The sequence below is a fragment of the Hyperolius riggenbachi genome, chromosome 4 (genome assembly GCF_040937935.1).
Source record: "Hyperolius riggenbachi isolate aHypRig1 chromosome 4, aHypRig1.pri, whole genome shotgun sequence".
Taxonomy (NCBI): domain Eukaryota; kingdom Metazoa; phylum Chordata; class Amphibia; order Anura; family Hyperoliidae; genus Hyperolius; species Hyperolius riggenbachi.
Window position 1 is genome coordinate 121057498 of NC_090649.1, and position 12461 is coordinate 121069958.

At 40.3% G+C, this 12461-nt stretch overlaps 2 protein-coding genes across 3 annotated transcripts in view; both read right to left on the minus strand.

Annotated features, from left to right (window-relative positions):
* Positions 1-589, minus strand: part of LOC137570492 (uncharacterized) — a 47463-nt gene extending 46874 nt beyond the window's left edge. The window contains exon 1 of the mRNA XM_068279165.1: positions 485-589. The gene's annotated coding sequence lies outside the window, so the exon portion shown is untranslated. The remainder of the gene's footprint in view (positions 1-484) is intronic.
* A 3998-nt stretch (positions 590-4587) lies between these two features.
* SHBG (sex hormone binding globulin) overlaps positions 4588-12461 on the minus strand; it is a 37339-nt gene continuing 29465 nt past the window's right edge. Inside the window, exons 5-8 of one of the 2 annotated variants that reach the window (XM_068279166.1) lie at positions 11245-11410; positions 9197-9339; positions 8038-8263; positions 4588-6420 (exon numbers count right to left, since the gene is read on the minus strand). In XM_068279166.1, coding sequence (XP_068135267.1) covers positions 6287-6420; positions 8038-8263; positions 9197-9339; positions 11245-11410 — 669 coding nt within the window. In that variant the 3' untranslated portion in view covers positions 4588-6286. The remainder of the gene's footprint in view (positions 6421-8037; positions 8264-9196; positions 9340-11244; positions 11411-12461) is intronic. The other variant, XM_068279167.1, reaches the window with a different exon arrangement.

Below are 12461 nucleotides of genomic sequence, written 5' to 3' on the forward strand. Positions count from 1 at the left end.
CAGACCTCCAGAGTGGTACAGTGTATCTGTACCATAGTGTGACTCCAGCCTTACCATACAGGCACTCTCTAGAAGCAGGCAGTCCCCATGCCACTATGCATATAAACTAACACAATTCATGACACAGTTCCATCATTTGATAAAATGATTGTTATCATATAAGAAAATGAATCCTTAAACTCAGTAGCATAGCGTAGATTGATATGTCTGTGATCATATATATGATTTAACTGTTTATCAGTCTGATCAGATCAATAAAGCCATCACGTTATAGATCTCATCTTGCATGGCCAGCATTAGAAGTTGTGCTGAAAATGTCACAGTGCAAATTGCTTAGCTTGATAGACTAATATATCACCTTATTTGTGTTAGTCACTTTATCATATATCACAGATAATCAATATTTTGCATGTACAGTATTAATTTCAGCAAGTGAGAACCTACAGAAAGCAGCAGTAAAATCATGTGCCTGGATTTACAGTACCTGGAGGAAGAGATCAGGGAGGATCTGAGTATGGCAAGGAGTCGCTGTTTCTATGGTAGCCATAAACTTCTCAACAAGAGTTCATTGAGACTGCAGAGGGTGTGTTCCCAGCACAGCCACGCCCTCTGTCTGCTGTCAGCATTGATCATTAGCCTTTACAGCGTGCTCTGAGCTGCTAACATAACGCATGCACACTCATCCATTGTTGCTTTATTTACACTGGTATTTCTGCTAATAACCTCAGTCATAATAAGGCTGAATCAAACTTGTTTCATGGAACACACACTCGCATTCACCAACTAGTGACCATACATAGTACAGCATAGCTACCAACTGTCCCTCTTTTGGAGAGACAGTCCCTCTTTGGAAACCCTGTCCCTCTGTCCCTCTTCCCTCCTTATTTGTCCCTCTTTCAGGACTTTGTCCCTCTTTCTATGTAAATATATATATTTCTCTAGTAAAAAAAATGTGTTTGATTGACTCTTGATTTTATATCCATCCTTTAAATTGGTATATTACTAATTTTAAAATGTTAATATGAAGGAAAATGAACCAGGATAGAAAGGACCAGTGTGGTTTGAATTATAAAAAAAAACTTATTTTTCTTAGGAAATCTTTATGATATGCGTGACTAGGGGTGTGAAGGGGGCGTAATCAGGGGTGTGGCAGGGGCGTGGCTTAATTGTCCCTCTTTCTCATCTCAAAACGTTGGGAGATATGAGTACAGCAAAGTCCCCGCTATCCAGAACTCAGGCAACCGGAAGTCTCAACTAACCGGCATGTCTGAGGGAATAACGGGAACTGTGCTTTGGGGTATTTTGGGGGGTTTTTAGGCCATAAAATACTCACTGAGCCTCCAGCGACGTCTTCTAGCCTTCCTGTAACTCAAGCGGGCTCCTAGCTGCTTTCCGGCGTCATGCATGGCTTCCAGCCGACGCAGGAAGTATTTTCCCCTGGGGGGGAGGGGGGGTTGTGCTTCTCTGGCCTGTTACTCAAGTGTATGTATCTGGCATCAGGTGATCCCCTCTGGTGCCGGTTACTAGGGACTTTGCTGTATGGCCGCACACCATACCATTTTTTACATTTCTTTTCAATTCAAGAATTACAATCATTTTTTCTGATTCATTGTAACATTTGAAAAATCTGATCTTTGTAGCACACACAAGTGTTTAATTTTTTCCCCAATTATGAAAAAATGATTGAAAAAATTACTTGGTTCTGTACCTTAAAGCGGAATATAACCCTGCATTTCAACTTTGCTCTAAAACATTATTTACAGCATATTATATGCAAAAAGCATTTTTTTTTTTACTAGACCAGCATTGGAAGGGTTAAACACAGAGGTTTCAAGTTCCGTGCAGACGTTCAGATAGTTACATTCTATTTAGTTATATGTATATATTTAGAAATGTTACACACTCTTTGGCTGTCCTCCAACTCCTTCTCAGTGAGAGAGATGAGTCACAATAAACACTTAGATACAATTATGTAAACAAAAAGTATCTAACTCAAGTTCGGATGCGTCTGCAGAAATCTCTAGGGACTTTAAAGCCCTGTGTAACCCTTCCAATGCTGGTCTAGTAAAAAAAAAAATGCTGGTTGGATATAATATACTGTAAAAAATGTTTTAGAGCAAAGTTGAAATGCAGGGTTATATTCCGCTTTAAGTTACTGACAATCTACCCACCATTGAATTTTCATTAAAAAATCATCAAAAACATACACCACTCCCAATCGACTTAAATAGGAAAAAAATGGGAAATTCGATCAGATTTCTCAAACGAATAATAATAATAATAATACAAAAAAAAAAGTTTTTGTTTTCCTGTACAACCAATAGTTATTATTAAATTGCTGTAAAATGGGGTAATTTTATTGTATGGTGTGTGGCCACCTTAACCTGATGTGTTTCTGAAAACAACCAATTCTCTTTATTGTGTCTTCAGTATTCACTGACATGGAATAATTTAGATAACTATGTATTCATCCTGCTATGCCCCACTCTTCCCCACGGCAGACTCCAGAGTAGGCAGCAGGGACTGTGGTAAAATTCACTCACCTATCCTGCTGTGCTCCCTCCTCTAGCCAATCAGTGTTCCCGGCCCAGGGTTGCCACCTCATCCCTTTAAATACCGGCACATATGAATTATACATGTCTTGTGGCTAGTTAGATGCAGTTTAGGCGCTGATTATATGTGAGTAGCCCTAGAACCTGTATAACTTAGATGTGTTGGCAACCCTGCCAGGACCTTCTGTGTCATGCTGCATCACTGTTTTCACTAGAATGTGCAACTGACATCTTGTGGCGGCATGTCACAGGAGCAGAGATGCAGCTGAAGTGAGGAGCCGTGGAGATGGTATGAGCTGATCAGAGGAATGTGATGGTCTGACAGGAGACTTACATCTCCAGCACACCCAGGTGCTTACTGTGCATTTTTGCACAAGGCCTCATGCAGCAGGCCACCTGGTTTTGTGAAACTGTAGCTGAAGAAGGTGATGTTTGTTTTTTAGGAATGGTCAATGAAATGCAAATAATTCTGTGTTGATGTAGGATTGTTCAAATTTTATATGCAGATTTGTGTAGCATTAAAATTAACCAAATCGAATCTTTCCAAGGTGGAATTCTATTGGACAATTTTCAAGCTGAATCAATTTGCATACTAAATTTGCATAATTCTGCACCTTAGAATGGACCATCCTTACTTGCTTTCAGCCCAGTAATATGTGCAAAAAATGATATGGATACAGTAAGTGTGGCACACAGTGGCGTTGCTGGAGCAAACTATTCAGATCCCATGCCCCTTATACATTGCGTGGCACTCTTCTTCTTCTATGGGAGAAAACAGTTCCATGTCCTATGGGCGAGAGGCAGCACAGAAGTGATGTTCCTGTGTGCTGTGCTTGACAGGCTTGGTGGATGCAGCACAGGATTCGTCACCCCATCAGCCGAGCCTGTCATGTATGGCAGGTACAGCCCCAGCAAACATTGAGGATGTAAGTAAGCTGAAAGGTGAGTACAGTGTCTTATTACAGCTATTTACAATGGACTACCAATTATTACAGAACATACTGCCACATTTAGAGGGTTAACGCTGCCCAATTATGTTGTTTGTTGGAACACACTGTATGATTATGTTATTTTGAGGATACACACTGTCCAATTATGGTGTTCTTGGTGTACATATGGCCGCCGCCTACTTATATTATAGAAAACCCCTAATAACCTCAACTGCACAAGCCCCTTCTCAATAAGTAATATTTGACTCTGAGCTCTCAATTAAGCTTCATATTACCTCAATAACTACCTCCTTCTACTTCTATCTTAAAATATATATTCCACATACCCCCATTACTCAATGAAAAATGCTTGTGTATGGCCTAATCATATCCTGTCTACTGCAACGTTCTACTCTGTGGCCTGCCCAAAATAAAAATTAAAAAAAAAAAAAAAAAACGATTTGTGCCACTCCAGTCCCTACTAAAATCTGCCTTGATTTAATCCACCTCTTCCCTGATTCTTCCCCTCTTTGCCAATCCCTCCAAGGATCCATTTTAAACCCCAAACCATCTCTTATAAAGCTCTACATAGGTGCATGAACTGTGTATGTATATTGTAGTTATGTTGCTGAAATGTCGGGTTGTACCATGCGTAAACTATGTAAGTATTTATGGTCCCTGCCATTGTCTGTACAGCACTCTCATGATGGCATTTTGTAAAATAATAATAATAAATAATAATGATGATAATACTAACAAACAATAATAATTTTGATCTGGTACATGTAATTCATGGATACAGGGAAAATTCCCATTTCCTTTAGCAGGAGGTCACCAGAGGCCTAAGTTGGATATAAAAATGTCATAAGATTTATTTTGTAAGCAAAGGCAAAGAACAGCACTCTACAGAAGATGACATACAACTCAGAAAATCTCTTTTTTGAGTCATATGGAATCCATAAATTGTGGTTTGCTGCCCTTGGCCCTCCCTTTGTGCCAGGAAAACCATGAAGACCCATAAGGCAGCATCCCCCTTCACCAAACACACACAGACAACTGAACAACACGTCCACCGGGTTTAAAATATTTATTTCTCACTACACAACTCTTCCAGAAGGTAGAATATTCAGCATTCATATCTTGGATACAAATAAAATGGTAATTAAATGGTACATCTTTGTACAGCGTGGAGTATAGAATACTGTACATTGCCAAGATCCCAAACCAGCTAAATAATTGAAGAATGGACCTACAGCAAGGCTGCCTTTTATTGATTTGATACATTTATAGTTAAGCAACCATTTTTACAAACTATCATTCAGTATTATGCTACCAGAAGTAGAAGTTTTTTGTGTTGCCACCCTCAGTATAAAGCAAGTAATTCTGTGACAGCAACCAAATCTTCTCCATACTCACCAGGAACTAGTGAGGCATTGCATAAATTAATTTATAGTAAATAGAAAAAAATATGTGCACTTGATATGTTTAAAGGACACCCAGGATGAAAATAAACTAATGAAATTAACAACTGCATATATCCTCCTTCTCCTAAAAATGACTTTTTAAGATATTCCACAGTTTTATTTTACATTTAATTCTACTTTTCAAGTTTTTACTGTTTTATTGTTTTTGCTCAATGACACATTCTTTGAAGTATGCCAGAGCTAAAATCTATTAACTATTAACCCTTTTTATCTCTTTCCTGCTCTCAGAAGCCATTTTCTGCTAGGAAAGTGATTTATAGTTGTAATTTCTTATCAGTGAGGGTCACACTGTAGTCTGACCCAGTCCTGACTCAGACAGGAACTGCCACTTACAAACCTGATATTTAACTCTTTCAGGCAGAGAGAAAAAAAAGGAACACAGCATAGTTGTTTGTGTCCTAGGCACTGTACATACACATCTATCTCATCATGTCACATGTCACCTCGGGTATCCATTAAGTTCATGAGAACTCTTCATGAATTACAAGAGCAAAAATCACCACAAATCTAATGTACTAGACCAGGGACGTTGGACTCCAGTCTTGGAGGGCCGAAGTCCTCACACATTTTTGGTACAGCTCAAATTAATTGATGGGACTGAGTTCGGAAAGGTGTGGTTCATCAAGCAAAACACACTTCTCCATTTCTCAGTCCATCCTAAACACTGGCACGGATAGGGCCTTTGACAACTGGAGTTCGACACTTGTGTGCTAGACTATGGATTCAGTGGCAGATACTGGATTTAGGGGATACTTTATTAGGCTGTGTCCAGCGTAGTGAAGGAATGATGGTCAGTTCACTTCAAACATTCAGTCACCAGCAAAAATGTCTCTATATTTAAATTCCAGATTGGATGTTTGAGGTGAGCTCTGGCTCACATCCTTACTTCATTGTTCTTTACTACACGCCGCTCATAAATCACCTCTTTGAACCTACAATGTTCCTTTACCCAATGTTTCACCATAGGACTAGCTTAGCCAAAAACAGAAACTCAAGTTTGACTATGAGGAGAGAAAATTTCACAGTTTTGTAGATGTGTCAAGAGTTCTATTAAAGATGTCTCTTAACCTACCCAGCGTTCAATTTCCCCAGGATTTCTGTGCAAACAGTGATAAAATGTATTTTTAAAACTTTTTTTTTCCTGTAACTTGCCAAAATGTGTCAAGCAAGGGTCTAGTATACAGTGCAGGAGAGTATTGATGTGTATGCATGTTTATACTGTTCACAGCATGTTTTTTAGAACGGACATTTCTGTCCATACCGCTAGGGAGGTTAAACATGGCTCATAACGATGGGGTCTTCACTGTGTAACTTTGTATCTTTATTTCTTTGCCACTGGACAACTGTGACTGCGGACATGTGGGTGTTTGTACTGGGCTGAATCCAGGTCTATCTTTGTTCCTTGAAGACTGACTTCCAGACACCCTGAGAAACTGGTTCCTTCGTCTAAGTGTCCTGCAACAGAAGGCACATTGAAAACTGAACAGGGCATACTATGGACAATAACAGGAATCACAGCTGGCTTAGTCAAAACACAGTATTGGTGAATAAAAAAATTTAAGTTTATAAACCTCTCAGCTTGCAGTTTTTTTTGCCTTGCCACTGGAGGGCAATTGAAGAGGCGGGCAGACAGGATCACAAATGCGCAGTAGCACGTGATTGGTCAAGTACGTGAGCTTTCCGTGGAGCAACTGAGAGAACCAGGAGGAAACCGAGGGACCTGCAAGACTACAAGGGTCTGGAAGAAGCCCCAGGTAAGTAAAAAGGGGAGGCTGACATGTTTATTTTCTTTTAAATAATGCACATTGCCTGGCTGTCCTGCTGATCCTCCGCCTTTAATACTTTAAAGGGAGTCTGAAGCCAAAAAAAAACCCCACTAAGGATGGGGAAGGCTCTGGGTCCTATAGAGCCTCCCTGTTTCTTTCCTCGCTCTGTGGTTCCTACGCTGGCTGCCCCATAGTCTCTCTTCCACTGCAGGTGCGCTTCGGAAGTCTTCGGGCATAATTGGGCTCCTGAAGACGCCTTCTCTCGCACACTTGTGCGTGCGCAGCACAGAGCCACCCGCCTTCGGGAGCACTTGGGCTCCCCAAGACTTCCGAAACCTGCTGTGTAAGTATCTGTTTGTTTGTTTTTAATTTATGGCTTCAGATTCACTTTAAGCCATAAACACTGAACAAGCATGCAGATCGGATGTCTATGACAAACCTGAGAAGATTAGCTGCATGCTTGTTTCAGGTGTGTTATTTAGACCCTACTGACCAGAAAGATCAGCAGGACTGCCAGGAAACTACAATTGTTTAAAAGAACATAAATGTGGCATCTTATATACGTCTCGTACACATGTAAGAGGCAAGTTGCCTGGCAGGGATAAGCACTTGATCCCTCAGGCAACATTGCACAGCCAACTCCTTACACGCATGCCAGATCTTTAGGACATGTCGGGCGGCTGCTGTACACGCTGGAGCAACTTTAGATTCTTGGCCAAGGAAGTCTTACTCTTTACCTGACACCTTGGACTAGTTAAAGCCAGAATTTAGACTGAACACATCACAGATGCAATGTATTTGCATCCTGTTATCGTATGTAGAATTTATAATATGCTTGCCTTGGTGTATACATCTTGGTTTCGGAGCAGTGCTTTTCAGCGCTGCTAGATTTGGGCGCAGCCGGCGCCTCTATAGACTTCAATAGGAATCATTCCTATTGAAGCGCTCAGTGAGTAACGTCGGCTCCGTCAGAAGACGGAGCCGAGGTTGCTTAAAAACATAATAATTCGGCCTCCAGCAATCGCTGGAAGCCGAATTATTTCATTCCCCCACTATCCATGTCGGCCTGGAGGGGGAATAGTAATTAAATCGGCCCGAACTTGTGCAGAAGCAGGATCAGCTATATACCGCTGTATCCTGTGCCCAAGTCTACCGGCGCCGATTTCAAATGTACTCCTTGGTTTATAGACTTAGAGAGGTATTGTCCGGTGTTAGTCCGGGAGCAGATCTGCATCTATTACCTGAAATAAACATTTACTGGGCAGATGAGTATAGACTTGATAAATACGGTTGACAGATTATTTACCTGCAATGCTTCCAACAGAAACGTAAGCATCAGGATCTCGCCACACATCTTCCAGAGCTTTGAAATCGGTAGCTGGAATGTCTATAGAGTGTGTCTCAACTGCTGTTTCCACCACAATTCCACTGGACTCTATCTGAATGTGGACAACATTTTCTTCTTTGAAGCTGACACCTTCCGGGAATGTCACAGAGCGATCTAACTTGTCCAGTAAAGAGATTTTGAGAGCCTGGAGATAAACAAGTTATAGTGTTACTACACAAGAGAAGACATTGATGGCACTTTTTAAGTGGATAGATGACAGTCAAAATTATCTCTTAGGAGAAAAAGTGAATTGAATAAGGGCTCATATGATAAAAGCAAGGAAAAAGGGCAAGAGGGACAGGTACCATGGCAGCATTAAGGCCTTGTTCACATTGTAGCCAGTTTTGTAACATTTTAAGCGCAGGCGATTATCAAAATCGCCCTGAAAGCGCTTATGCAATGTTTCTCTATGAGAGAGTTCATATCAGAGCAGTTCGTTTGCGATCTGTTTTGAAAAGCGGTGCTTGGGCCATTTTTCAGGCGATTTGCCTCAATGGAAGGTATAGGAAAAATGCGAAACGCTCAAAAAATCGATTTGGCAAGTGATTGCGTGAGCGTTTTTTTTTTAAATACATTGTATTTTTTCCATATTATTTTCCAGATCAAAATACGGACGCGCTCTGCAAAAGCGTTTACAAAAACGCCCATAAAAACAAGCGAACGCGCAGAAAATCACAGGAAAACGCTTTAGAAAAAAACGGGAAAAAAAGCCCACCGCAGACGGACACGCGAGCCGAACGCAGATTGTAGATTGTTTTCTAAATGAGCAGACTTTGGCTGATATTTCTAATGTCAGAAATGTATCCTTTCTCGTTTCCATCACTGTAAAATTAATGTTTCTACTGATTTGGTTCTTTTTGAATCCAGAACTTTCACAAGTCTTGTAACATTACAGGAGCACTTTTGATACTCGGAGCAGTTCACATCCATTGACTATCATGAGTTGGACCAGAGGTAATCTCCAAATCTTATTCATTCCTATTATATTTGTCTCTGGACTCTAAAAACGTCCATTGCCATGTTGTGGCAAAGCTCAGATTGTTGCTTTATAAGAAGTATCCACAGAGGTAGCACCTACCTGATTCTGGTTATCCAGAGAAATAGTCAATGCAGAAAAGTTCCCTGCACCACGTAACGCAAGGATATCGCCACCATCTTCTACCACTCGGAATACCAGCCGGATGGACAGGTGCCAAGCCAAGGAATCTTGTGGTGGCAATGCTACAATAACAAGAGACCCAAAACACGTGAATAAAGAGCGACTCATTGTGAAGATGGAGGCAATTCAAGGTTATTACACGGTAATGGATTGTGTAAAACAAACAAAAATACTGAACATTATAAATAGGTACATCAATCCTGGTCTTAGGATTTTTTTTTATTAAAGAGGCACTGAGTGACATAAAGTGTAATGTAGTAAATGATTCAGGATCCCCGCTTTAATGGTAATTTTCCTGGTTTCAGCATCAGAAACACTTCCTATATGTATATATTGCTGTATACTGATATGTAGCGCCGCCCCTCCAGTGATACCACAGCTGTTTAGCGATGCAGAATTATCTTCCCTGAGCATTCTGGGAGACAAGGTATTATTTCTAAGAAGAGTAAACAAACATCCCTGTGGTGACATTCGTGTGTATGGAACTTCACTCAATCAGAAAGTGTCCTCTGACTGAGCAGAGAGAGAAGGGCTGAAGGAAATCAAACGTGGCACAGATATTTTGAATGGCTAAATAGAACAGGAAAGTTGGGCCAATTCACAACGAATGTGTAGAATATGAAATCTTAAAGGACATTAGTCACGAAAATTGTAGATAAAAAAAAAATATAGTCATTAATACTAATGAAGTGTTGTGAAGAAAAGTGTCAATAAAATTAACCTCCCTGGCGTTTAATTTCCCCAGGATTTCTGTGCAAAAAGTGATAAAATTAATTTTTATAACTTTTTTTTCTTGTAACTTGCCAAAATGTGTCAAGCAAGGGTCTAGTATACAGTGCAGGAGAGTATCGAGGTGTATGCATGTTTATACTGTTCACAGCATGTTTTGTATGGAAGGATATATCTGTCCATACCGCTAGGGAATAAAAAACGTAAATGGTTGTATTAAAATTTCAATAGACAGTCAATGTATGCCAACACTGACGTCTGACGGAGATTAGGCACTACCAAGTGAATGGGTAACACACAGAAGAGCTCTAGTGGCACAGCATTATCTATAACAGCCACGGGCTACATGAGAGCGTGATCTGCAGATGGTCCTCGCATAGTGGACACCAAATAGAGAGCCTCGTGCACAGTGGCGTAGCTAGACATTATGGGGACCCATAGCAAATTTTTAGTCCGGCCATCGTATCTAAGCACTATTGAGCTATGATACCTACCTTAACGTTTGCTAGGTACACACGTTACGTTTTTCCGTTAGATGCATTCGATCGATAAATTCCATCATGTCCGATCTTACGTTCGATCGTTTTACCGCTCGATTTCTCTTAGAAGTAAATGGAAAAAGATAAGAAAAACGTGCGGAAGATAAGAGAATCGAGAGGAGAATCGAGCGGAAAAAACTATCAAGCGGAGAATCGAGCAGGAAAAACATATCGTGTGCACCCAGCATATGGATATGAGTTAATTGGCCAATTTACATTCTCATGCAATGTACACTGTGTATAGTCTATGAGCACCGAGACAAAGTCCGTGGGTGGAGCAGCAAAGCAAAGTTAGTAGTGACATCTGGGCCCCCCTCTTCTTCAGGGCCCCATAGCAGTTACTATGGCTGCTACGGTTATTGCTACGTCCTTGCTAGTGCGCCTGTACACGTGGTAACGCGTTTCCAGCGTCCGTAGCTCTGAGCGTTGTAAGATTTAAAGCCCCATTCAAGGTTTTCTTTTTATTGATTATGAAGGTCCTCTATTCAATAGTTTCCATACCTCACCTCCTTTGTCAATTGGCCATTTATTATATACATGAGTGGGAGTAGCATAGACTCTGCTTGAAGTATTTTGAGGAACTTTTTAGTGGTCCACAAGACTAAAGATGACTTTTACTGAATGGTGGCTTAGTGTCCAGAAGTTTAGTGCTTAGATGTTGTAAATTAGCGAGGACTAGAGAAGTAGATGATGGCTTACTGGCCGGTTTGAATATGGCGAATCCATGGGCAGGAAAGAAGGCACCCTTCTCCTCCCTTTCAAAGCATCTTCTATTCTCATCGGTCTCCATTGCAGTATCTAAAGCATAGGTGTTCTTCTTCACCCAGGCCCAGTTCCTCATACATGCATCCAGGGAAGGAAGCATCTAAAAAACAACCATACAGGATCATATAACTTACATTGTTCAGAAAAGCATGGAATACATTCCTTGTCTACTAAAATATCATAACCATGAGGTGCCAGATACTCCTTTTTATGTTTCCAGATATGAATATGACGCCTGACCCACAGGCTCTGTGATTGGTTGTGTGGGGGCTGGATGTGATGCTGGGGGAGGAGTCTACAGATGGCCAGGCAAAGCTTGGTTGCAAATTCTTATAAATTTGTGTTCTCATTCATTTTAATGAAAACCTGAAGCAAGGGAACCACCTTTGGCTACCGTTGCTGTCCTCTTTTTTTTTTATTAATTATGATAAAAATGATTGGAAACTCAGAGAAAATTACTAGGGTGTGTATATTCATAAATTAACAATCCAACACACACCATACAATCTTTAGTAGAAATTGAAGAGAAATATCTGGCATTCCGGATCGATTTAAATCGAAAAAAACGGAAAATCCGATCGGATTTTTCAGGCGAATGAAAAAAAAGCTTTCGATTTTTTTTGAGAGATACGATCGTTTTTATCGAATTACTGCAAAATTGGATCATTTTATTGTATCGTGTGTGGCCACCTTTATGGTGGCCACTAATGATCCAATCTTTTTCATCCAATCTTACCATTTCTATCTAATATAAGGGAACTGCCTATTGTATCCAATTGATATATTCCATCAGTTTACTCTTCTACTACATAGATTTGGTAAGATTGGATGAAAAAGATTGGATCGTTCGTGGCCACCCTTAAGGTGGCCACACACGATACAATAAAATGATCCGATTTTACAGTAATTCGATAAAAACGATCGGATCTCCCGAACAAATTGAAAGCTTTTTTTTCATTCAACTGAAAAATCCGATCGGATTTCCCATTTTTTTCAATTTAAATCGATTCGGAATGCCAGATATTTCTCTTCTATTTCTACTAAAGATTGTATGGTGTGTGTTGGATTAATTTATTAATATACACACCCTAGAAATTTTCTCAGAGTTTCCAATCATTTTTATCATAATTGAGGAAAAACATTGAACACGT